This window comes from Cyprinodon tularosa, unplaced genomic scaffold (assembly GCF_016077235.1).
Source record: "Cyprinodon tularosa strain WSP-4 unplaced genomic scaffold, ASM1607723v1 ctg37, whole genome shotgun sequence".
NCBI lineage: Eukaryota > Metazoa > Chordata > Actinopteri > Cyprinodontiformes > Cyprinodontidae > Cyprinodon > Cyprinodon tularosa.
This window is the reverse complement of record NW_024039085.1, coordinates 1,217,470-1,244,908: the sequence shown is the minus strand read 5'-3', so window position 1 is coordinate 1,244,908 and position 27,439 is coordinate 1,217,470. Positions and strand designations below refer to the sequence as shown.

The following is a 27,439-nucleotide window of genomic DNA, read 5'->3' as shown; positions in this document are numbered from 1 at the left end:
TATTTTATTAATATAGGTTACACATCCAGATCTACCGCAACAAGGAGGTCCAACAAGCTCACATTTGAGATAGGGAAAGCACATCCCAGAGAAGCACCCAAAATGCCCATGGTTACTTTGGAGGAGCTGGGCAGATCCACAGCATAGATGGGAGCACCTGTGCATCGTTTGCTCCACACGTCTAGACTTTATGGAAGACTAAATGATAAATAGATTGAACTCATAAAGCTTTTTTAGTCATGTTACTCACAAAAAGCACCCAACACTAAAGCTTGATCGAGTCATGTAGGAAACCTGGGAAACCAAGAACAGACATTCTCAAGGTGAAACAGGATGGTGGCAGCATCATGTCGTGGGAATGCTTTTCCAGAAGGGGTGCATGGAAGCTGATCTCTAAGCAGGAAGCATCTAGGAGGAAACCAAATGATCAATACCAAAACACTGAAGACTGTGGTAGAAATTCACCTTCCTGCCACCATACAGCCTGGACTACAAAAGAAATATTGTAAACCTTGTGTTTTCAGGTGTTAGAATGGCCTATCAAATCCTAAACCAAGACATACCAAAAATTAATAGCAAAACTAAAATTAAGTTGTTTTTGTTTGTTAACAGTTACAATCCCATCAAAAATATGAAGGAATTAAGAAGAGAAAATTGCAAAAAGTGAAAAAGTTTAAGAGGTGTGAATCATTTTCTGAAGAGACTTATTTCTTCCACATTCATGCATTTAACGTTATTTACTTCCGTTATTAAACAGGTCAAAGAAATTACAAAAGAGCCTTTTTTAGAGTACGTAAACTTTTTAAAATTACAGCTAAAAATCCTTAATATTTTCATTTCTACAAGGTGAACGTTTTTACTTTGAGCCATTTCCACCTAAGTTTCCTTTCACTTTAGCTGTTTTGTTTGACATATTTTACAACACAACTATAAAATCTTTAGGAAACATTGAATGAATTGTTAAAGGAGCTTGTTCCTTAATGGAAGCATGACTGAATCGTAGAAGGAGGAGTTGTTATTGCACACACTGTCCAGCAGGGCAACTCACACCCCATTGTGTGACTGTTGTCTGTAGTGTCTTGCACAACTAGATACAGCACTGTGTGAATCACAGGGGATCAGAAGCAGTGATGAGACATTTAGCTAGCTATGTGGTGTTTTTCACTACTAGCTAACATACGAGCTCTTTTGTGTTTGTTCAAAGCTCTAAGATCTCTTGCACTGGTTTCTCTCAGTTCTTGTTACTCAAATGTTAAAAAATGAAAAGCAGCTGACTTTGGCCTTAGCTCCAACAGGTTTAGCAATAAAATTAAGCTTTATTGTATCACCAAAGGCTTTCTTAGGTGAAAATAATAATAATAATAAAAAAAAACTGCTCAAAAAGGGCTGGAGGAAAAAAGAATACTATCAACTCATTGACTCTGCAATTTGAGAAAGTTGCTTTGACTCATTAGTTCTCTTACACTACATCAAGAGCGTGCACTTTTTTTTTTTTTACACAAGGAGAGATAATGGCAATACACACATTTTGAAACCAAAAGTCTGAGATGTGAAGCAAAAATATATATTCATCATTTGGTTATATGTCTAAGAAACTGTAGAAAAACTCAAAGCAGCCCATTGTCATGGTATCATGGTGTTTGCAGCATCATGCTGTGAAGAAACTTTCCATTAGAAGGAGCAAGAAAGTTGTTCAAAGATACTGTTGATAATGGACCTAAATTAAGGGCAACATGGTGAAAAAAAAATCCTTGGAGAAAAAGATTAGGACAGAGATTAACCTTTCATTCAGTGATGGAGCCACAAAATCTTTATAGGATTGCACAGTGCAATGGAAGCTGGCCAGTAAGCCAGTTTATGGTCAATCTGCACTAGTTACATTTGACTACTAAGACAATAAACAAGCAAAATATTTGTATGTATATCTATATCAAAACATCTATTCTATCTAAATTAATCACGAATATTTCAGCAAACTATATACACTGAATAAGCTGAGCAGTGTTTTTTTTTTCTTAAATTATGCAGAAAATTTTTAGATAAATGCAGAGACATAAAACCTTTCCTAACAAAACAAAATCAAGAAAAGAGCAGGAAATATGTGCTGATTGTCATCTTCATGTGAATAATTAATTGCTGCATTTTTGTTATCAGTTTATCCTTAATATACTAACAATAATATGTCCTTAGTTAGGACACCATCCTATCACCATCACCATCTTATCACTGCTGCCACCCTCTGGCTTAGAGGGGAACTGCTTGTTCTGTAATTAGTTTAAAACGGAAAACCAAGTGATGGTTGGCCACAGGGGAGCAGCAAAGTTTTACTAAGGGTGGCCAGGACCCTACCTGGCTACCTCTTAGCTCCACCCCTGTTTCCATTATGATCCTACGCAAACAGCCACAGTTACAATGAAAGGCTTTAGAAAGTCAAGGCCCTTCAAACTGTTACATTTTGGGCTCCACATCCTACTTCTATTTAAGATAAATCAGATGTATTTGTTATGTTAAAAGTGGCCCAAAATCTTAATCAGTAGTTTTCTTTGAATGGTTTTTAGTGGGAATTCAGGGAGGATAAAAAGGCAGATGGGTACGGTGACACACCTCTCACAAAGAAAAAAAAAAGAACAACCAGGTTATCACCAAGACAACTAGAAAAGAGACTAGCATGGGTTATCCAGGTAGGGAACTGAACAAGAGAGAGTAGCACAGTCAAACGAAACAATCCAGGAATGAAGGATGAGGACAGGTGAGCTACCGAGAAAGACAAAAAACCTGAAGAGGTAAATCAGATTAAATGTGGAGCAGCTGAGGCAGAATCAAGGCAGTGTAGCTTATAGAGGAAACTAGTTAAAGTGGATGATGAACCGTGACGTTAATCAGAGCCTTCCAATAAAGGGGAAAAAACACTTAACTAAGAATGGATACTATGGTGAGAGAAATAAATCCAACAACACAAAAGTACAGAACATATGATTAAACTGAAAAAAATAACCCCCGAAGAATTTCTTCCTTGAAGGATTGGATTTACAAAATGACTCTGGATTCTTGCACTCTCAACAGCATGTCACGCTTGTCAGATTTTGCACTTCACAGTTACTTTTCAGATGTTTTGCTTTTCTTTGAGTAGATAAAAGGCATAAACAAACGGATGTTTGTGGTTCTACTGGGAGAAATTGGGAAAAACGGCTTATACTGTGACAGACTTTAAAACTGTCTATGTTCATCTGACAAGATCACAACAAGGACATTAAGCTTCTGGGGAGAAACTGCATGCTTTTGTCTGTGCACTAACCTGTGGCGGTATGAAAATATTTGCTTTGTTAACAGAGCTTAAGACATAAACGGAGGTGAAACCTAAGAGCTGCTGAAGGAAATAAGAGTCTGCAGAGGTTGAACGGCAACATGGAGAGAGACAAAGATGTAAAAAAAAAAAATAATAATAATGATAGAAGAAACATAAAAGAAACATAAAATAACAGCTCACATCTAAAGCCAAGCCAGACTGCATGCATACCTGCATGTGTGAACAGTGCATGCACATGTCCTCCATGCCTCCCATGGGTCTCTAGTGTCCCTGCGCTCCAGGAGGCCTTTGCATTTTTAATCGATCCTGTCTGTAGTGATTAACACCACTGTTCTCTCTGCAGCAGAAAAACAAAAAGATAAAGCAGGAGTCAGAGAGAGTGATGAACTCTGTCATACATTAGGCATAGTGTGTGTGAGAGTGTGTTAGCGTGCATGTGTTTGTTTGGCAGTAATTACCCTCTGCCTCTGGGCTCCTACTGAGTATGTTTATCTCCCACAGCAGCACAGGGCAAAAATAGATGATGCATCACTGCCACACATGCTCTCAAGTCTTACGTGTTTTCCCCCATTTTTTCCTCTCTTTTGCCCTAATTGCCTCCCTCCTGCATTCTCCATTTCAGACATGCATTCACCCTCACTGCTTCACATTCCCTGCTCGAGTCTCACACACCGCCTTTCTTCCTATTTCACTGCTCTCTCGTTTTCCCTCCCACTCATGTTGCAATATGTCTATGCAGCTTGAGCACCACTGCCAACTTCCTGGCTCTGACAGAGAGAGAGGAGTGTGGTTGTGTTGTACATGGCCTCCTTTTTTTGTTTTACCACTCCCTCATATCTCTCCTCCCCTCTCTGTATTTGCTGTTTTCCTCAGAGTTGGCCCATGTGAGCGGTGTGAGGACTGAGTGCAGCTGTTTTATCCAGAGAGGAGCCCAACATGTAAGAAGATGTCTGTTGGAGGCTGTGCTTGTCCTGGTGAGTGCTCACTCTTTCCTCCTCCTCTGTCTCTGCTCTCAGTGCTGTCAGAAAAAAAAAAAAAACTTATGTAAAAAGTGCTGCAAAGCCCCCTGTGGCCAACAGCAAGCTGTATGACTTCTGGGTGTTTGTGTGTGTTAGTAACACCAATGCCACACATTTTAACACAAGACTAAAGACCGAAGCTGCCACATTGTGGGATTGACTTGTTCAGCAGCAACCTTCCAGATCTGCTGGCTTGCTGTGCAGCAGATCAATAGCTAAGAGTTTTTCACCACAGACAGAGAAACTGAAATATCGATAGGTACTTCATTTGCTGGCAGTTTTTACTCCTTTTTGACACTTTATCTTCTCAGTACAGGTCTGTTTCCTGGTTATTTTTCGAAATGTGCTACAGGTTGCTGAATAGCAACTGCTAAGGAACTATAATCATCATCAATAATATTAGGTTTTACTGCTAGTTTGATTTTTGTGCTGGGTCAAAAATATAAAAACCTGATGAAGTTAGGATCTTTTAATTAAAAATGTTTCTTTACAGTTTCTTAGCCCTTTGCTGCTCCTTTTGTACAAATGTTGATATAGGCGGTTGATCAGTTCCACTGTTTATTCAGACAACTAGCCTGCAGTCTGCTGCTTTACGTACATGCCATTTGCAGGAGTTTCACATGTGGTTGCTGGGTGATGCAACTTTAGCTTCAAACGTGTCCATCTTGAATGCTAGGGTAAAGTGCAGTGAAATAACTTCAGCTTGATGGCCAACAATGTACAGCAACAGGTGGAGAAGGGAAACTATTGGGTTACTCCACTGGTGTGGGAATTCAGATTTCCAATTCGTTATACAAAAACAAACTAATGTAGCACTAATGTAAAACTCTTACTGAGAAAGTCAGAAGACTCATGATCCTTTAATCGCATGCAGTGAAGATTTTTCTGTTATATAGTTATGTCTTTATACTGATTTGCTCTCTCAATGCAAAGGAAAAAAATAGAGATGCTTTCAGGCTGCTCAGCAAGATTCAACTCATATTAAGGTGTTTGAAAGCAAATGATAAATAAAGATACATTCTAATCAGCTAATGGTTTTATTCTTCTAAAGTGGAGTGTAATGTACGTTTCCAGTTTCCAATTTCCCACTTGCAAGACACACTGAATACAAGATTTGGTTGAGTGGGTGAAGAAGAGCCTAAAAAAAACCCCAAAACAAAACAAATAATGGTTTAAAAGTGAATTGTTGAAACCCATCTACAGTGGGATGTATATTTATGTCTGATTGAATGTTGATTATTGTGGCTATTAGGAGCAAACCAAGGCTGACCTTTAATGTCCTTCAATAATGATAGAAAAGAGTTTGAAAGGAATGCTGCATACTGCTAAAGACAATTTTTACCTCCCCAGCCATCTAATTAAAATGACCTTAACCCTAATGCATAGTTTGCCATGCTTTCTTGTTTATGATAGCATGACATAAAGTATATATATATATTTTTTAAAGAATCAGTTTATGATCTGATTCTTTAAAAAAGACTTGATCAAGCTTGATGATATCGATAACTAACTGATGCTTAGTTCAACCTTAATGGGACTGAAGGAACTCATAGGTTGTAAAACACATTAAAGCCACTCTCCCTTGGTGAGTCTTAACAATTAATGAGTGTGCTTTAGATAAAAAAGAGCTGAACTTGCTTGAAGCTAAACTACTTATTTTAAGTGTGCCTTTGCAATTTACTTACTTTTATGGTTAATTTTTTATACAGTAATTAAATTTATCTTCCTGGATTGAAGTTGAGCTAATTGACATCAATCTTGCTTGGCTTGCCATCACATAGAGAAGGAATCTCTCAACAACATGTGTCCAAATGCACATGCGTCTATTTAACAGGCTAAGGTTGTGGGTTTGTTTGACTAAGCAAATTGCAGATCACTTTTGTTCTGTCTTACTTTGTCTGCTATTGAGAGTGATAACTGCTTTGTTTGTAGATAAAAAAAAATGGGAGCGTGTGTGGCACGAGGGAATGAGGTATAGACAGAAATTAAATTGTGGCATCTGCTCCAGGGAATATTGGAGGAGGCTAATTAAATTAGAGCATCAGAAGCATTTAAATGAAGCTGCTATTATTTATTAAGTATAGGCCATCTGACAAAATTTCAGGTCTTTCCTTGATCTTCTTGTCATGTTCTTTTCCCTGCATCCCGTCCATCTTCCTCGCCACCTCCTGTAGTTTTCCTAGGATCCCAGTTTTCTTCCTCTGCAAGGCTTAGCTGTGGAGCAAGAACTTTTAATCACATCCATATGTTTTTGATGGATGTACATAAAAGAACAAAGTCCAGCAGAAAGATCTGCCATCATTCAAAGACTCGTAAGCCTCCGTTTACTTCCATGCAAATAAGCATGTGACTGCAGTTACACACATGCACGTCTGTAAGCAGCTTGCTAGGACAAGTTTAGGCCGGTGGATCTCATAGATAAGATCACATGCTTCAGTTTCCCTCTTCCTTCTTGTGCATGAGCTGCAAATCGTGGTGTTTGCATTCTTTATATCTTCATCGGGTAATAGATGGAAGATCCTTGAATATGCTTCTAAAAGAAAATTTTTTGTATAGTCATATTAAGTTAATGAGAATATTGTATAATGCAGCAGAGAGTTTTGCATGCGTCCTAATGAATAACAGGCTGCTCCTGTCTGTCTTGTTCTCCTGCAGCCCTGTGACATTCGGATGTTGTTGGGATTTAGCTGAGAATCAGTCACTTTCAGGCTTTGCTCCATGCATGAAGGAGATTTGTCCTACCACACAGGAGCCAATCACATCCTTTGTTCTGGCTAAATGGTAAAAATAGATTGCCCCCCCACCTCACAACAGCAGAACTCAAGCACGTGCGACTCTTGCATCCCTTTTTTGCCTTTCTGTAGGAACAGCAGCATTACCTCATGCAGAAAGTCATAATGTTCCCAACTGGAGAAAAGTGACTTAAAGCAAAGTGGCAGCAAAACAGCAAGAGATTTTAGATTTCTGCTGTACAACAACCGCAACAGCCTGTCTTATCTTTGATGCACAAAAAGGCTTCTGTTTTGTTATCAATTCCTCTACTAGTCACACTTTTTCTTATTCCCTCCATGGCCTTCTCTCATAACCCACAGATTGTGTTTGCTAGATCAAAATGGCTGTCTGTGCAGAGAGAAAGAAAGAATGCGTGGGAGAAAAAGATGCTGGAGAATCAGGGGGGTGGGGTGGGGGGTTGCAGAGTGGCGCCGAACTGTGGTGATGTCACATCTGCTTTGGGCTGACGGGGATGGCAAAAGAAAACTGCCTGCCATGGGCCTCACAGCTGAGAGGAAAGAGAGAAAAATAAATGCCTGGGAAGGAAAATGTGGATCAAACTGTTTTCTGGAAGAGATCTGCAGAGAGGTGAAAACATAAGGGCAGGTTTAGGACCAGACTATAGAGGATGATGATGCACTGAGGATAAACGAGCACAAGCTTAAACTTTGGGGCACCAAACACAAGTATGCAAAGCTCCAACCTAAAATTAATAAAAATAAACTAAGCCTCACTGCACAATTAATAAAATGTTGATACTTTGAAATAGTTAGAATGATGGTTTATGTAAAACCTGTTGCTCACACAGTAAAATCAGGGAATTTTATTTTAATTTGATTTAATTTGAAGTAGAAACAGATTAATTTTAAAACATTTAGAGCCTAAATTATCCAGCATTATTAAACATGCATTTAAGTTCCCTTTGGATCTTTATTACATAATCACTATAATCGGATTCTCTGTTGCTCAGTTTAAAATTGATTATTGAGATGCAAAAAAGGCTAAATTAAGCTTTAAAGATTTCAAATTTTATTGAAAGATTCATTGATTTCAGTGATGTATTTAACGATGAAACCCATAGAGATTTATTACACACAGAGGTATTTGATTTAAGCTTTTTATTCCTGTTATTTCTGATCCTTATAACTTACAGGTAATCAGAATACTATATTAAGAATGACTGCATATGACATAGAAACCAATGAAAAACGTATTTAGGCCACTGAATAATTTGTAACGGATTACTTCATCAATGCAGTGAAGCGTGGCAGGATCAGCCTGTTGTTCCTCTGAACCCCAGGTTGCTTTTATTTCTTATTTGGCTTTATTGTCCCAATCTTCTTCTTAAAAATACTACATACAGTCTCTATGGGGATTTTTCTGTCTGGCCATTTCTCTGGTCAATTTAGTAGAGGTACACACCATGGTCAATAAAGCAGGTTTTGGTGCCGTTAACAAGCATCACCACAAAGCTTATCAACAGAGGAAAATGACCTTAAGTTTCCTGGTTCATGGCTGATAAGCTTGATAAACACATTGGACCGACACCATCAGTTGACATGACACCCTGCTATCATCACTGACTCTAGATAATTTGTGCAAGAGCTAAAGCAGCATGGATAATATGTTACTTTCTACAGAACTGGACTGACCTATGTATCCAATTAAAAAATGACATTTAATTTCTCATATGCAAAGAGGAATAAAGACAATTAAGCGACAGCCTACACTTTGTGGAAACACTTGAAATCATTGTATCAGATGATCCTCTCTAAGCTGCTGTTGTTTCCTTTCTATTCATCATAATTAATGGAAATGAACAGACTGTGTACTGATGACTACCAGTGAACACAGTGTGTAAGAATTATGAAGGCCATAATATGAAATTTCTATATCTTTTTTTACTAGTCAAATGTAATATTTTTCCTAAAAATTGTTTGATTTTTATCTTGATGTTGCAGAGCCATAAACATCAAACAGACATCAACACTCTAATCATAGCGACTCTGCAAAATGACTATTTCAAAATGTTAATCTTTTAAATTTAGCAGCTGAAAAACAAAACCGTTATAATTTATTTACAATTTTACCCACCTGATATCCAATATTTAAACAAACATCCACTTTGTGGCTTCATTAACATTTTCATTTGTCATGCTTTGATTTATCCCAGTTACAGGCTGCTGAGTCGTCGCCTCCTCAGAGCGCTGTATTGCGTTAGTGCCGCCTTGTTGCTATCACTACCAGTCAGTTGTCACAACAGTTTCCCTGACAAGTTTTTGTGCCTACGCTGATGCGTCTCTACCAGCAGCAGCAGAAATCTAAACATCATGTTCAACACTAATAGCTTAAAAATTGCTTCTTCCTCTCTCACATAAAATTTTTTGAAAGGAAAAATAAAAATTCTGAAGATTTTTAGTTTATTAAAGCATGCTTATGTAGAGGTTGGTATATAAGATAGCTTTTAATCCAGATCAGTTCTATCTAGTGCAGTAGGCCTACCTTTTAAGCTTAGAAAAATGCACTGCTAAAACTATTTTATGAACTACAAGTAAGATTTGTTTAATGTTGTTTATAATTCTTTATGAGAGACCTTGGGAAGAGAAAGTAGTGCAACTCAGCTCTGTATAAAATTATATGGGCATGTTTTTTTTAAACTCTATAGTCTATAAATACTAGAGGGTACATAAGACCTTGAGTTGCACCAGACCAGTTTTCCATAGACTAAAATAGGCAGTCACAAGGCTGGGTGATATGGCTTAAAAATAAATTCTCAGAATTTTTTCATTAAAAACTCAGATTCATATTTTGTATTATTTATTCTAATTAACATCATTTGTTGTTTCATTAACACAATTTAAAAATGACAGAATTCCTTTTTGATTATTATTATTTTTTTTTTCTTGCTCTTATTTCAATCCTTCCATCTGGGAGGTGACCTGAATTCAAAGTGCAACTATATACAAGCTGTGAAACAAGCTTGTAAATCAAGTTGGCAGGCCCTGCTGCTGTAAACGATGAAAATATAAAACAGTTACACAATGAGCCTGTTTATCGGTTTTTGGAATAAATCTAAGAACAAAAGGTGACACCCTGACGTCACATTGAACTACGGAAGCTCAAATGCTAAAAGGAGGGAAAATAACTCAATTCAATATCAATTCAGTTTATTTATATAGTGCCTATTCACAACACATGTCATCTTAAGGCACTTTACAGTTCAACCAGATCATACAGTCAAATTGATTCAAAGTTTTCTATCTAAGGAAAACCAGTTGATTGCATCAACTCATTGACTCGAATGCAATCCCTTACACTAAGCATACTTGTAGCGACAGTGGAGAGAAAAAACTCCCTTATAACAGGAGATACCTCCAGCAGAACCAGGCTCAGTGTGAGCGGCCATCTGCCGAGGCCGACTGGGGTTCAAGGAGACAGAAGCAGAGATACAAAAAGCAGCTGTAAAAGGCGGCCCCGTATTAAGCTTTTCATAATGAATAATAATTCATCATGAAGAGCATAATGAATTATGTCAACTGATGGTGTTTTCCCCAGACCTAGTTTGCTATTTTTGACGTTATTAATTTTTTTTTTCATGGTCAGTTTTGATGCATCTCTGCTAATTTTACAAAAAAAAGAAAAAGTCTGTTCTCTTCTGCCCCTTTCTTAAACCATTGCAATGAAATCGGGTCCTGATTTGTATTCGGTGATGCAAATCTGAATGATGAAAAAGAAGTGGGTTAAGTTTTATTAGATAATCTCTAATGCTTAATATTAATAACCCTTGTTGCTAGTTATTCAAATTTTTTATTTCAATTTTTTTAAATGTGCACTAACTAAAAAAATTTATAAATCAGAGGGTAGAAAATTTATGTCAGACGTAAATATCTGGAATCAAGAAGAAAAATAAAATACACAGACGTAAGTTAAAAACACCCGTCTGGCCCTTTGCTGCAAAAACCAAATCCAGTCTGGTAATCGGCATTCATCTGTGCTGTCTTCACCACCTGTGCTAAGTCCATCCTCTCCTTTGCTCCCATACCACACTGCCATATCTAGACACAGGATGCTTCCAATTGTGGCTGTATAAAGGTTTATGTTCCAGTTTTTTTCAACTTCTTGAGAATGGAAAGCTATTGTTGGGCCGTCTTCAGCAGGTGGGAGGAGCTCTGAGTCCAGCAAAGATCAGAGGAGATGTGAATATCAATACCACTTCAAATTTAAAGCGACATATCCAGTTAAATAGTTACGACTGAATGAGGAACATAAGAAATCAATTTTTGATATAGATCTTTTCAGCAGAACCTGAATGTACCTGTATGTTTCTGAAGTTCTGTGTAATTTGGCTAAACAAAAGGCTCAATGCACATACATGTACAGTATACCTTGACTGTGTCCAGTATTTTTCATTTATCCCTATATATTATGATCACACATTTAAAGGGTGACATTTGAGGTTCTATTGAGTAGAATTGTACCAAATGAAATTTAACTAGTTCATTTAAGGTTTTGTGAACTAATCTCCTTTTTTCAAAAGTGAACTAAGACCATGAGCTGTGTGAACTCAGGTTTGAGCTCTTTCTTTGAATGTGTAAATATGTTCATATCATTCTTAGTTATTTTATTTGGAACATAAAGGTGTTATGCTTGATCATTTTAAATTTTGGAACAATTATTAGTGTAGATTGACCCTGGACTAGTTTGCAAAAAAGAACTGCAGGGAGCTGGGTTTGCTCCAGAGTCACAGTGAAGCATTCTCAGTTCTTACCAGCAGAGGAAGATGTTGCTCCTTTCACAGCTTTGTGTACACAACCCAGTCAGTTTAACATCAACTGACTCAGACTAAATAGAAATGAATACCATCCATTCATACCATGCAGATAAAGGTTGGGCTCTCTAAAGGCGCTTGTCATTTTTTAAAATTCTTGTTTGATTAAGTTTTGAATATCCTAACCGGCGTATAAGAGCATCATTATTTTATTTTAAGGGTAATGAAGATGAAAGCCTGGTTTAATATACAAACAGAACGGCAAGTTATTATGGAGCCAATGGACCATACTAGATCATTCATATAATTTCTCCTTAACTTGAACAGCAATGAAGCAAATTAAGTGTATTTTAGAGAAAACTTCCTGCGTCCCAGATGAATTCGGAATGTTTCAAATTGTCATTCCGGAAGGAGAACCACAGCTCCAGCCTGAGCGTTTTCTTCAGCCTCTAACATGTTTTCTTCCATTATTGTTGTTATGTTGACTCCATTAATTTTCTTATTAACTCCAAGCAGTCAATCTAAAGCTAAATAAAAAAAGCATACATGTGTTTAGGGTGAGATCCATTGTTTTCTCTATGTTAAACATTTTGGAGCTCAGAAGGGTCCATTTTAGTCTCTTCCAAACAGAAATTATTCTTCCTTCATGCTGTGTTTCTTATATGGTTCATGTAAAATTTCAAAATCTGTCATCACTTTTCTTTGACAATGCCTTTCTTCTTGCCTCTTCTCTGAGTTTGCTGAAATTGAATTTTGTTTATGGTTTTGCCTTTGACATATTGTTTCATGTGAGCAGTGGATACCTGCAGCTCCCCCAGAACTACTAAACAAACTAATGGTTGCAGAGGTGTCAAGTGACAAAATACAAATACTATCTATACTTTACTGGAGTAATTATTCTTTAAGACAACTTTTTACTTTTTTTTTTTTTTTTTTTTACAATTATCTCTACTTTCTACTCCTTACATTTAAAAAATAGACTAGTTATTTTTGTTTCAGTTAATGTTCCTTATGGTCTTTTAGTATCTGAAAAAAATAAAATCCTTCAAAATAATTTATGTCATCAAGACAGTTCAATTATTTGTGGTTGGGTTTGGTACTGCACCAAAATAAATAGTTGTTCAGGATGATGCAAAGTTAAATTTGACAGGGTTACCTTTAGCTATAAAGCTAAAGAAAATTAAATATAAGGATGTTATCATCCAGAAATTTAGGAAAATATTACCTTAATACAGTTGTGTAGTAACCAGTATAAAGTTTAAAGCATTTGTCCTTAACATTTCTTGATGCATTACTTTTACATTTTTAATTTGAGTAGTTTTAAAAGTTGTACTTTTACACTTTTTCTTGAGTAAAAAGCTAAAGTTAATACTCTGACTTCTACAAAAATGTTTTTAAACAGTAGGATTTATGCTTCTACTTGAGTAATAAAGATGAATACGTTTGACACCTCTGAACGGTTGCCTGGTCTTTCAGTCGACCTTTGTAGATTTTTGGTTTTGCCATACAATTCTTTCAGTCCTAAATTTGACCTATTTAGTAATTTTGTCAGTTTGATAATTTCATGTAAAATAAATTAAACAAAACAGCTTATGACATGATCTGTTATATCTTATTCCTTACAAGACTACATTAAGTTTTACTTGCAAAAGTTAAAGCTAACTTTATGTACCAGTGTCTTTTAGTCACTTTAAGGAGTTACCTTTCAATAGAACAACATCTTTTTTCTTCCCTCTTTCGTTTCCTCTTTTGAACTCCTGTGAGCTTCCTTTTATGTGAATCCATCTTTAGTGTCAATGCTCCTCCATGTAAATGCTTGCTCCAGCTCAAACTGTAACATGTTGGACCACCTGGAGGGAGGCAGTGAGAGATGTGATGGAGGAGTGGGTGTGTGCTCTTGCTTTTACCATTTTGGGGCTGCTCCTTGTGGGGCCCGATGGATGTACCCCACACAGAGAATTGCTGATTTCAGGTCAGAGGTCCCATTTAGGACTAGAGTGTGAATTGAGTTTAAGTTGATTTTAGGGTCAGATATAAATACCCGTAATGGTTAGAGTTAGGGTAAGGGACATGGTTAGGCTGTAGAAAATAATGGAAACCAATGGAAATGCCCCACAACGATAGTGAGACATGTTAGGGTGTGTTTGGTAGTGGTGGCGCTAATATGTAACATGCCTCTGCTATTGATAATCAGTCACACAAAGCTGTTGTTTAAATTATCTCATGCCCATGCTGCTCTATAGCCACCCATGTCACCAATATCAGAAACTGTCTGGAAGAGTTGCTTTGCAATGGATTTTATTTAGGGTTGTCTGAGGAAAAGGGGACTAATGCACAATGAAATAACACTTAAAAAATGATATTGTAATAATAAAAAAGAAGTGTTATGAAATTGAATTTAATTCAATTGAATTTTACAGCTGCTAAAATGATATCAGCACTATAGTTTTTACATGCTGATATTTTCTATGTCTTATGTAAGATTGATGCAGTAAACATGGCTGCACTTTTTCACTCTGCTGCATTCCAGACATATTGAGCTTCACAAACTGAATAGCAGCTAATGTGAAAGCCTCAACAAGTGAGCATTAAATGCTCCTTGAGACCACAAAAGGTTGCTTATCCAACAGATGTATTGCGTGTAAACATGAAAGCTGATATTGACTGAGAATGTGGCTGCAGATTACATAGCTTGAAGGCCATTACAGGCTTGGAGCTGCAGTAAAGCATTTGGAAAATGTACATATTCTTGTTGAAGGATTTTAATCACCTGCAGTGACTGCTGATTTTACGACATGTTTGTTTAGATGCTCAAACAAATTTATCTTAAAGCACCTGAAGAAGTTTTCGTTTATTACTTTTAGTCCACATTATATTGCTTGCACCTCTACCGGAAGACTATGTTACTCTATTGGCCAAGAAACAATTATTATTTTTTAGGTTCAGATGTTTTTAACTAAACAAATCAGCAAAATTGGTGAAAACAGAAAAACCTTCATCCTTCTAAACATTTCACAATCTTTTCTTTTTTACATTACACCAACGGCAGACTAATACAAGTCTGTATAACCTGGGTCTTCCTCAGTCTCAGGTATAACCTGGATCTTGTTCAAACTGTGGAGTTAAGATGGCTGATTGACACATGTTACTTACCTAGTTAATTACAATAAATGTAATTTTGAGTTTCTGCTCTCCACATAATTAACAGGCTCCCTACTGTCTTACTGTAAGCCAAGGTTAAAATTACATTTTTAATTGGCATTTTTAGCCAATTATACCAATAGTCATTTGCTTTGAATTTATTGGATTTTTAGTGCAGATCAAATGTTATCTCTATTGTTTCTGATTCCTTAACTTGATGATAAAATTAATTAAATGCAATCTACAACCATTTGAGCAGGGGGCTATATTCAAATGTGTTAATAAAGATATGCAAATATACTTACCTTCTAAGTACTACAGCGGTTCTCAAAAAGTCAAGGTTTTATGATGTATAAAAAATAAAATCTATAAATTATAAATTTTGTTTTTCTCCTTTTGGTAAATGGCATGTACTTATATAGCGCCTTTATTCAAGTTAGGAGACTTGACCAAAGCACTTTACATTCATTCACCCATTCACGCACACACTCACACACTGATGGTGGCAAGCTACATTGTAGCCACAGCTGCCCTGGGGCTCACTGACAGAAGCGGGGCTGGCGTACACTGGTGCCACCGGGCCCTCTGACCACCATCAGTAGACAATGCAGGTGAAGTGTCTTGCCCAAAGACACAACGACACTGAAAGTCGGAGTCGGGGCTTGAACCATCAATCCTTTGATTTCAGGGCAAACTCCTACATCCAACGCCACTGTCCCCCTTTTGACACATTTATTACAGGGAAAACAAAACTAACTACATGAATGATCACTTTTTAATATAGTTTTGGCACCATGTCAAATTGCATTCAATCCTTTTTTAAATTGTTACAAATCTGATGAAAAATAAAGCTCAGCTGTTGGAGGAAGCTTATGAGGATGTTAAAGGTTTTCATCCTTTGACTAAAGCCAGTGTTTACAGAGAAGTTGGAAAGAATCATCATCGTTGATAGGTATCAGTAATGACAGGAATAACAAAATGACAAATTAACAGAATAACATTATTGCCATAACCAACTGCAGAAATAGGGAAGTCAGAGAAAATCAGGTCAGGAAGGCTGTAGTAGCCTGTTAAACTGAAGGAGCTGGGGGAATTTCTTAGAATGACAGTTTGTGTACATGTGACAATGATCTCCTGTAATCTCATCTTATTCAAACTAAACAACAGGGCTGAATTTTGCACAATTTCAAAAGATAAGTTTGGCAGAAAAATCAACACATTAAAAGGACGTATTATCCCCAGTGTAACATGGTGGTGGCAGCATCATGATCTGGGGTTATACTTCTTCAAAAAGTACCACTTTTTTTATCCAAGTGAGTTCAATTATGAGCTGGAAATGATTTAGAGACAGGTCTTATTGCCAAGGTAACTGTTACAGATGATACTATCGTTTCTTTTTCCATCCGTCCTTCTTTTTTGCTTATCCGGGGTCGGGTCACTGTGGTAGCGGCTTCAGTAAGGAGGCCCAGACGTTTCTTCTCCCGAGCAACTTGGGCCAGCTCCTCCGGGGGAATCCCAAGGCGTTCCCTGGCCAGCCGAGAAACATAGTCCCTCAAGCATGTCTTGGGTCTTTTGTTATTTTTTATTATTATCTTTTTTTTTTAATCAGGGACAACAATGCATAAAAAGTAGAGGGATTTCATAGCTCCAGGGTCACACAGTGCCAACAAAATAGATTTAGAGAACATTTTGTGAGCTAAACTGGACAAATATTGCCATTGGAAGGGGAAGCATTCTGAATCTGAATTTCAAAATATTCTTTATTTGATCAGATTAAAGATTTTTTTAATTAGGTTGAGAAGTCTTTTTGAGTAAATTCCCTTTTTCCCCTTTTTTAACTTAAGATAAATCGTGTTGTTGGATAACGGTTGTTTCTCTCAATGGGAACCCACCTTGTTCCATGCTGGGGGGCATTGGTGCACAGATGAGATCCAGACAAAACAAATTGAGGGCCCCAGAGAGGAGGAGGGGGTGATTTTATACGACATGGGCGGGGTAGCCTGAAGGGGGCGGGGCTTCGGTTCGCTCGCATCTCCGTTCGGCTGCAGGAACAAAGGGGTCCTGTAGTAACACAAGCATAGCTATCAAGCTCCCCCCTTCAGCAAATAGATGTTAAAACACAGATTTTGCGTCACCGCAGGACGACTGAAACCGGTCTAGGTATTTTATCCTTATTTTCTGTCACATAAGCGCCCTTTTTTGGACCTTGAGAGTGAAAACGCTGGAGCTTTTTCCGTCCAGCCGCTCCGGCTAGCAGCGAGGCTAGCTGCTAAGAAAGACCGAGCAGAGGCGCTCTGAACGACGACATACCGAACATTTCTCTGCAGGTAACAAAACTTTAACCCGTAGCTTTACAGCTGTAATGTAGGTTAATAATAACGCACTGAAACGGGGCGCTGTTTTTGGCTGTGTGAAGTGAAAGGCAAACCGTGGTCATTTAGCTAGTAGGTTAATAGCTTAGCAATGGCATCCTTTCTGTTAACGGCTGTCGTTAATGAGGACGGCCCAGTAGTTATTAGTTAACGCCTGGTTCCTACAGGTAAGCTGGATGCTGTCACTGTTAAATGAATACGGTGCATTATTTATTACAGAGCTATAACGTGACTCCTTTGACCTACTGTGGAAGTATGCTGAGGAGTGTTTGCTTATTGATGTTTTATTGGCTGAGGGCCATCCTCTGGATGCAGCTCCATTGTTTGCAATAAAGGAGTTTGGGCGGACTGAATGACACCAAGATCTTCTTATGTGGAGTTAACCTGAGAGCTGAATGGCCTCAGCAGTTCTTTAAGGGAGATTGAAGGCTAGACTTATTTAAAAGTACTTTATCACAATCTGTATTTTGAGATTTCCTTCATTGTTTTATTGGTTAATGTGTAAGAAATGTTTGTCATTAATTTTTTCCTACATTGTTTTGACTTTAACATTTCACTCAAATTCTGTATTTGTCAAACAGCTTAATTATAACTACTTAGCACAATTTGAAGTCATTTAAAGTGTTTTTTGTTACTACTGTAGTTGTACATCTAGGAATGGGGTCTAATATTAATGATGGGGGTGTATAGACCAGATGTAAAGCCAGTGTATTTACAGTAAAGGAGTTTTGGGGATTGGGGTAAATGACCCTAAGGTTTCTTTTTTTGTGTGAACAGCTCCTGCAGGACTGAGGTTCTTTAAAGGCTGAATTTATTTAGCTATGATATTTTTTAAAGACTTAAACGTAGGTCTCTATTTGATCATGCCTTATTATCAGAATGTGTCTGTAGTTCTTAGTAGTACTTTTGGTAAATTATATATACATTACAAAGAATCAACATCACATACACTATGTTCGACATGCATGAGGCATATTTGTTGCACCTGTGGAAAAACACCAGAAAAAAAAATGCTACATATATGCTCACCCAATCTGGGTCAGATTTCAAAGGCTTATGTTGTCTTGTTATTTCAATTTAGCACTGTCTGATTATGTTTAAATTGTTCTTGTTTGTGCATGATTACATGAAGTTTTGGATCACTGTGCTTTTGGTGTAGATATATCTAAAGCAGATCTGCAGAAATGAATTCTTTAACATTGTTTGAACGTGGCTTAGGGGGGAAAAGAAAATGAGCTAAAAACGGCCAGTGTATGATGTAGGGGGATGGGTAAAGGAAGTAACTTGAGGGGGGAGTCATGCAGAAGTACATGCATAAAGAGTAAAGGATTGTTTTTGTTTTGTGTGTGTGTTGGGGGGGATTGCACATTCAGCGCAGAGAGCTGCAAGTAGTGATACAAGAGGTGATAAAATGACAACAAATCAACCGACCATCTGCATCTGCTTACTTGACTGATTATTTTCCTCACATTTGTGAAAGCTAATAAATGTCCTCATGATGATTTGGTTTCTTGTCCATTTAGTAGATTGAAGATGCATTAGATAATGAATGCGGCAGGAAATTGTTTTTGCAGCGCGCTTTCATTTGAGGGAATCACAACCAAATCATCCAACATTAGATTACTTAGTTGATGCTGTGATTTGAATGCAGTAAATCCAAAGTAATCTAAATCTCCTTTTTAATTCCCTACCCCCTCTTTTTTTCTCTCTCTTATGGGCAGGCTGTTCGTCAAAATCATTCAAACTGTACTCTCCTAAGGAACCCCCGAACGGTGGCAGCTTTCCCCCCTTCCACCCAGGCGCTATGCTGGATAGAGATGTGGGGTAGGTCTCCGTTCCAGTGTTGAAAGAAAAGAGAGATGTCTAAACTTGGACATACACCCCACATTTCATATGTTATTTAAAATTGTGATTTGTTAATAATAAACAGATCGTTTTATGACATATTTAGTCTTTTATGTTTTCTGAAAATTAAATAGAAGGATCTAAAGAATATTATATACTAGTAGGTAAATGATTTAAAGGCTCTTGTGGTTTTGTGACTTGTAAGAAAGAAGTTTTTTTTTTTTTTTTTCAATTTCCAGGCCTACACCCATGTACCCGCCATCATACATGGAGCCTGGCATGGGGTGAGTGTGAACCACTTGGAACGAGTAGTTTTACATTGTGGATCTAAGGATGCATTTGGATTATGCAACTAAGAGGGTTTTTTCTGTCTGAATATCCTGGCATCTTTTCTTTGACTCTGATTATAAACTCTGGGATTCCTTAGGCTTCTTGGCTGTCTTAAAATTTAGCAGCACCTGTCTGTGGTTTTTAAACTGCTTTACCAGAATATAAATCAATTGTAATAAAGAGAGCCTACAAGGTGTCTATTGATTGAACAAGCTTCATGCATTTAACAGACACTGCATGATATAAGAGAGAATCTTTAAGGATTGAGCTGCTTTAAATTCATATTTTTAGAAAATAAATACTTAAATATATTTTATAATCAATAGTTAAAATCCCTGAAATGGCTTTGGAGAGAATTTATTTTCCTTCAAAACAACAACAGACACTAAAAGAGGTGCTTTATTAAAACAATATTTTTATTAAAGGTTAATGGGTTTTATTTTTTACATTTGAACGCTTTACAGCACTATTATTGGTGATTTGGTTTTAGTATTTAAATCGGTGTAAGATTTACCACCATCTAGTGGTGCACTAAATAAATTACAGGGGAAAAAAATGCCGTTCTGGTGCCTCCAAAGAGGTGCTGAAAACTGCTGCATTGAAGCTAGTTCCTGGATTACACTGCTCTGTTTCTAACATAGCATTTAAAAAATAACCTCAGTGACATAATGAATGAACTTACCTTTCCAGCAGAAACCTCTGTTTGTTTTGCAATCCCGGTTCCTCATAAATTGTGTCCACCTTCTAAGAGCTGCACTGATGCAGACTTGTTTTCTCCCAATTATTACTTCTTTTTCCTTTTTTGTTTTTGTTTGCTTCTGTCATCTCATACTGGACAAAGAGTATGGATTGTCCTCCTTTGCAACAGGATTTTTAAAGTAGAATGACACTTGTGCTGGTTTTAAACATGTAAAACTGAGTAGTTTTCCTCTTTTGGCCACTCTGCAGCATGGCGTCTCCCATTGGGTTCACCGTCCCATATGTATTTATAAACCCCCTAATTCTAAGCTGTAACAACGCATACAATTTTGATGTGCGACAGACCATTGCATACTATTATGTATTAAAGCGATACTTGATTTTTGCCAATATAGCCACATTTTTTTGGACACCATCCATTCAATTACAAAATGATCTCTGTTAAGTCTAGAAATGTAGGACACACTGAAATGTAATGCTATCAATTAGGGCTGAAACAGTTAATCGGATTAATTGATTATTGAAATAATCGTCAACTAATTTAGAAATCGATTAATCATTAAGTGGAGTGTAGTGGCTCTAAAATGTTCCTTTAGCTGACAGAGTGACCATTTTAGAGCAGTAATTATACCAAAATTGTGTGTTTAAAAAAACCCAACAACAAACATTTTGCATTTAACATAAAAATATTTTTCGTCTGTCAGTATGCTCTAACCAGAACTCCTCAAGTGAAAAAGCTTTATTTTCACTTGGTTTGATTTTACAAAAATTATTTTATGATCCGATTAACCGATTTGCAGAATGACCATTAGCTGCAGCCCTACTTTGAATATTCTACCAGTCAGGCATGTTGGGGTCCTCTCACCCACAGTTCAGAGTCTAATCAAAATGTTCTAGTATCCTATTAGGAACATTTTCTGGAGTAGAACATCTTACCATGATATCTGATTTGGTCCTAGTTTTTGCAGTATAGACTACAGTTTTTTTTCTTAGCTAAACACAATTGATAATATTTTTTTTTTAGTTTAACTTTGTATTTGGTCAACTTTGATCTTTTTGTTTTTAGGAGACCCACACCGTATGGGAACCAGACAGATTACCGGATATATGAGCTAAACAAAAGATTACAGAATTGGACAGAGGTGAGTGATGGCTCTAGCAATACTGTAAAGAAAGAGGCTTTTTATGTTCTAGACAAAATACATTTTCCACATTTTCCAAGTTGAGTTCATTCACATTCATTTGCTTCAGTTGCAAGAAAATTCAGTCTGTAGATGAAAGGGGGGGCATCACAGTGGTATAGAGAAAAGATTACTAAGAATTAAAATCAAATAAAATGAATTAATTCCCACATGATCCGATGATGGACTGATGGTTAAGAGTTAAAACATTGCTGGCTTTCCATATATTTCTTGCATCTGTAGTCTGTGAGCTTTGAACTTTACATTTATACATTTTATGCTTTTAATCTGTATCACAGAAGAAGCAAGTTTAAGCTAACTGCTGTACATTTTTAGGATTTTAACCAGTTTTACACCCATCAATGTCTTTATATTTAAACTTTCCTTATTTTAATCAGCTTTTTGTGAGTATTGCACAAAAAAATAAGACTGTTTGTGAGAAGAAATTTGTTAAGAGGAAGATTAGAGGATTTATTAGGTTAATTTGAAACTAATGTTTGGGTGTATTTAGTGAGTTCTAAGCACATTATTTTGATATAAATTAAATATTTCTTTTTAGACAAATGAAGCAAAGTTAAATGTTTTTGTTCCTCTGCTGACAGGACTGTGACAACCTCTGGTGGGATGCCTTCACCACAGAGTTTTTTGAGGATGATGCCATGCTTACAGTTACCTTCTGTTTGGAAGATGGTCCTAAACGATACAGTGAGGAACTATTTACTGCTGCTGATATCTACATTTAGCTTTCTTGATGTCCCGTCTCCTTTTTTTTTAAATTTGCTTCTTTGTTAATTTTTTTTATTTGTTTGCAGCTATTGGCAGGACGCTGATTCCTCGATACTTCAGGAGTATTTTTGAGGGAGGTGCAACAGAGCTGTTCTACGTTTTGAAGCATCCAAAGGAGTCTTTTCACAGTAATTTTGTGTCCCTCGACTGTGACCAGTGCACCATGGTGACCCAGAATGGCAAACCCATGTTTACACAGGTGAGCTCTTCTGCATGCATGTCCTACCAGATTAAAGAAAAAAGGCCCCCCACCACCGTTCCTTTGACCTTGTCTCCTCTGTATTAGGTGTGTGTTGAGGGCCGCCTGTATCTAGAATTCATGTTTGATGACATGATGAGGATCAAGACATGGCACTTCAGCATAAGGCAACACAGAGAGGTTTTACCAAGAAGCATTTTGGCTATGCATGTAAGTGATTAACCAAATCCAAGTGATGTAAATCTGCCTGTTTTAAGTGCTCTGATTCCCTAACCTTTTTTATCTTTACCCCTAAGGATCCTCAGATGCTCGATCAGTTGGCTAAAAACATCACCAGGTGTGGGCTGTCCAACTCGACGCTCAACTACCTCCGTGTATGAAAGGCTTTCTTTAGGCCCTTTTATTTATATTTTCTTACTCAATGGATTGTTTTATAACATATTTTCTTGACCTATTTATATCTTTGTAGTTATGTGTGATATTGGAGCCAATGCAGGAGTTGATGTCCAGACACAAGACTTACAGTTTGAGTCCAAGAGACTGTCTGAAAACCTGCCTTTTCCAAAAGTGGCAAAGGATGGTAGCGCCTCCAGGTAACTGCTAAGTGCACTTCTGTTTAAGTTCATAATAAAGTGTTTCTTCATTCAGAAGTCAAAGTAGGAGCACCATCACGATGCAGTGCATTATTCCATGAGTCTTATTATCCTGCATTAAACTCACAAACTTAAATGTGTTTTATTTGGAATCTTTTTTGTTGTAGACCAACAATGCAGAACCTTATTGGAGGGTAGAAGAAAACATTATGCAAACATGTTTATTGTTGTACTTGCTGAACAACTCAGTTGGGTTAATCTGATGATTATTGTTCTAAGATAAGAAGGTTAAGGTGATAAGAAGTTTTATTATTTTATAATTTCTATATAACAAACAAAAGATTTGTTAAAATGAGCAGGATGCTGGAGTTTCTGAGGCTCAGATCCTTTCTAATCAAACCTTTTGTAATCTTTGTGCAGCTGAGCCAGCAAGACAAGCTCCAAACAAGCGACGGAAAAGGAAAGTTTCTGGTGGAAGCAACGTGAGCTCCGGTGGAGGAGGCAATAACAACAACAGCAGCAAAAAGAAGAGTCCGGCCAACAGCTTCTCCCTCTCCAGCCAGGTACCTGTAAGCATTACTTCTTCCTGGCTGATTTACAGCTGATGATGACAGTAAAAAAAAAAAAAGGAGGAAAAAACAGAGAAGTTATCAAATCAATTAAGAAATGGGTCGGGGATTTCTAAATTTGGTTTAGATTCCAGCAGGGTTTAGGGATATGTTTTCATTTGCGAAATCTATAGAAATTAAGTGCCATCATAGACCTTTCATGGTTACCAGTAAGGGGCGGTCCCTGGTCCTCTGGTGCCACAGATTTTTAGTTTACGATCAACACAAAATGTATTTCTGGGCATTTTGGAGAAAAACCAAGCTGTGTTTTTTCATTGGGACGGTTTGATTTTGTATTGGTTACCTCCATTTAGAGCACTATATTCACACAGAACTGCTGTCTTTATTAACATGGTTGCTTGAGCTAATGAGACCCGAGGTGGAAAGAACCCCCCCCCCCTCCCCCCGCCGCCCTGTGATGAAGCACTCAAGGATCAGGGATGCCCAGCTGGGGCCAGTAGGAGGCACTCCTCAAGCCTGGTTCATTGGAAAGTCTGGGCTACTGAGCTGTCAGGGAAGATGCCTGAACAAAATCTAAGTTTAATAATGGGTGAATCCATAAATATTTAATTGTTTTTATAAAGCTGGGCTTATAGGATGCATTTTTCTCAGTGAGATCAGTTGTTTTTGAAAATCACCCCAGCTGGTTTGCACCTTGACCATGTGGGAGAAAAATACTACATCAGTCGTCGTACAGCCATACATTGCGCGAGCAACCCCCTCCCCCCTGTATTATGGGGATAATGTGTACCGGCCCTTGCTGTCCCCTTTAGGATGTGATGATGGTGGGAGAGCCCACACTGATGGGAGGGGAGTTTGGTGACGAAGACGAGCGTCTGATCACACGGCTGGAGAACACGCAGTTCGATGGGGCCAACGGCCTGGAGGATGAGGACAGTTTCACCAGCTCGCCTGCACTAGGGGGTCACTCCCCCTGGAACAACAAACCCCCCTCCAGTAAGGAGGCCAAGAGTGACAACTCCCAGTCATCTCAGTAGAATGCTAAGGTCGATGCCAGATGTGAAATTCAACGTTAAAAACCACCTGGATCCTGCCTCAGCTTTGAAACCAGCAGAATGGATCGGGGAGGGACGAGTTGAGCTCGTTTTGAACTGATGTTAAACTGTCCAATCTCTGTTAGAGCAGAGACGGATAGAGACACTGTAGCTGATGGACTGATGGGGTCATTGCTGAAACTGGAAGGAAACTCAGCTGAATCTCCTCAACACTGTTGCTCTTACCTAGTGGTGCTCCTCCTCCCTCTTGGCTCTGACCAGTCCTCTTAAAGGAGCGCTAACGATGCTGCTCGCCCGCGTGTTTACTGTCACCACAAATCACCGATTCGAGCCAACATCGACGTGTCCCATGAGGGTGCTCGCTCCCATTTGCGGCCATATCAGTGGGTTTTTGTTCCAACCTCGGGTCTCTAAGCTGTACGTTATTCTGTCCTCATTGTTTCTGTTGGTCTCACTGTTACTGATGGCAAATATGCTTGGCCTTAATCCTATATTAACTTGACCTTTTTGCAGGCTGTAAACGTCAAACCATGTGAGCTTAAAAGTGTCTAAATTCAACCTTCAGTATTTTTAAAAACTCAATTATTTGTTTTTGTAGGACCTGGTTGGAACAAAAACCTGTACTGTGCCGGAGCTTGAGGACCGGAGTTGAGAACCACTACGCAAAATCTGTTAACGCACACTCACAATCCACACACACACACACCCACCCACACACACACACACAGACCATCATACACTGTCGCCTACATCTGTGGCCCCAAACAGTGAGGTACTGGAGAGGTGGTACGCAGCCTGTCTGGACCAGCGCACCAGACACCACAAAGTTTGTTTTATTTTCTATGTTTTAGAGTTGTTTTTTTTTTTTTTATGTAAAGTATTTGGGAGAAAAAAAGGCAAGCAAACAATAGCACCCCAGGATTTCTTTGCACTGTTTTCCACTATTAATGGCAGTCTATTTTTATTATGAAATTGACATGTATTATTGTTTTTGTTTTTTATTACTGCTTATCTAAGAAATGTAAAACATTTGCAACCTTCAGTATATTAATGTACAGGTATTTTTGTTGGATCATTCTAATGTGATGGTAATAACTGTAAACTTTTGTCATCCATCGTCTGCAGAGGTGAGGATTTGACTCAGACACAACGTCGAGAAAATTACAAAAGATTCAAATCTAAACTTGGACTTAAACATCAATGAATTATGGCTTCAAATGCATTTGAGCCTTTTAATCTTTAATATGCTTTCTATTTTTTCCTAATTTTTATACATTGTTTTGTTTTGTTTTTGGGTTTTATTCTGTTCTTTAGCCATTACCTGAATAGGATACATTTTTTTTTTATTAACTATTCGATCAGCTTACTTCTTAAAAAATAAAGAAAATCCAGATTTTCAATCTGACCTGGAACTTTGCCTTGGCCTTAGACTTGTTTGGGACCTCGGCTTTCTGGCCTTAGTAAATAAACATAATATTGTTTTTTTACTACTGTGCTCTAATCTGCTGAGAGTCCAAAGCAGAACTCTGGGTACTCGCTCCCCCATTAGATCTCCATCTGTTGTGCTTCTCCTTGCAAAACTGTCTATTTTATCCTTAAGTATCTCATTCTTTGTTGGTTTCTTCAAAGAAAAAATATATAGTAACAGAAAACTTCTTGAATTTGCTACTCAGAATATTTTAAAAATAATCAAGTTTTAACTGGATTGTAAAATAGGAAAACTTTTGTATTAACTTAAGCTTCCCAGCAATGTTTTTAAATTTCGATAAAGAAAGCTGCAGACCAAGGAGCTCCATGTAAAGACTACACAATGCGCTGTTTTTATTTTTTAATCTTCTGTTAGCCTTTCCTCCCCATGTTTGTGTCTGTGCTTGTATATTTTTAGGTAGTACTTTCTGTAAAAGTTATTCTATGTATTCCTTTGAACAATGAAAACTCAATCTAATGTAAAGAGATAAAAAAAGCCCTGTAAGTTGTTTTAAAAAAACATTTTTAATGGTACAATCACTGATGAAATAACTTTACCTTCATTTTAGCAAACTATTTATTTTTCTATGTACTGATTTTCTGTTTAGTTTTAACTCGCCTGTACAATAATCATGATTATATCTGGAGGAATTTGTGGTGCAGCTGCTGAGTCAGAAAGCTAGTTCTGTGTTTGACATAAATGTTGGATCTTTGTAAATAAGTACAGAAATCCCTTTTTTCCTGCCACTGTTTTGGCATTCAGTAAAATGTTAATAGATTTATTGAAACCTTTATACATTTGTTATTTTTAAGCACACAGCTTCCCATAATGGATAATCTGCGTGGGATAAAATCCACCCATGGCGTTATTATATTGAAGCGTTTAAAACTCATCAGAGTGCAGGTACACAGCAGGGTCTCAGCAGCGATAGATGGGGTGTAATTCAATGGTTTCTCCACCAGGAGTCCCTCAAAGCAGCAGACTGAGCAGCTGGGCAAATTCCTCCATCACCTTGTACAAATCCACAAAAAGCTGTCGTGTTTAAAATCCTTTTTCATCGTCTCCCGGTGCCTCCTTGGCTTCTTTTATTTGTGCTGTATCAGTTCTGCGGCAGACATGGAATTAAATCCAGGGTCAACTTTACCAGCACTCTGTGCTCTTTATTGGTTGACACAATAAGGGAAATATGTGTGAGGCAGAGATAAGGCAATGCACCTGTAGCTGGCTCTTGTAGCACCTCATCAAAGGGGTGGTTTTATATATTTCTTTGCCAGGTTTCTGTCAGTAATTGTATGTTATCAATAAAAATGGATTTTCACTGAATAACAGTTGTGA

The 27,439-nt window shown here is 37.6% G+C and overlaps 1 protein-coding gene and 1 long non-coding RNA gene across 7 annotated transcripts in view; one reads left to right on the top strand and one right to left on the bottom strand.

Moving 5' to 3' along the window:
- The window catches only part of ldb1a (LIM domain binding 1a), a 28,547-nt gene extending 1,120 nt beyond the window's left edge, over positions 1–27,427 (top strand). Inside the window, exons 2-12 of one of the 6 annotated variants that reach the window (XM_038296414.1) lie at positions 4,181–4,281; positions 19,101–19,203; positions 19,464–19,508; positions 21,320–21,395; positions 22,037–22,139; positions 22,247–22,419; positions 22,507–22,629; positions 22,716–22,793; positions 22,889–23,012; positions 23,433–23,581; positions 25,235–27,427. In XM_038296414.1, the coding sequence (XP_038152342.1) occupies positions 4,254–4,281; positions 19,101–19,203; positions 19,464–19,508; positions 21,320–21,395; positions 22,037–22,139; positions 22,247–22,419; positions 22,507–22,629; positions 22,716–22,793; positions 22,889–23,012; positions 23,433–23,581; positions 25,235–25,288 (1,056 nt within the window). In that variant the 5' untranslated portion in view covers positions 4,181–4,253 and the 3' untranslated portion in view covers positions 25,289–27,427. Of the gene's footprint in view, positions 1–4,093; positions 4,282–17,030; positions 17,335–19,100; positions 19,204–19,463; positions 19,509–21,319; positions 21,396–22,036; positions 22,140–22,246; positions 22,420–22,506; positions 22,630–22,715; positions 22,794–22,888; positions 23,013–23,432; positions 23,582–24,393; positions 24,641–25,234 lie in introns of those variants that run through there. The other 5 variants (XM_038296415.1, XM_038296412.1, XM_038296409.1 and 2 more) reach the window with 5 other exon arrangements.
- Positions 246–4,307, bottom strand: LOC119790726. The gene is made up of 3 exons (XR_005281754.1): positions 3,766–4,307; positions 3,518–3,644; positions 246–408 (listed from the first exon to the last, which is right to left on the bottom strand). It is a non-coding gene; the product is annotated as an uncharacterized LOC119790726 (long non-coding RNA).
- Positions 27,428–27,439: the final 12 nt, after the last annotated feature.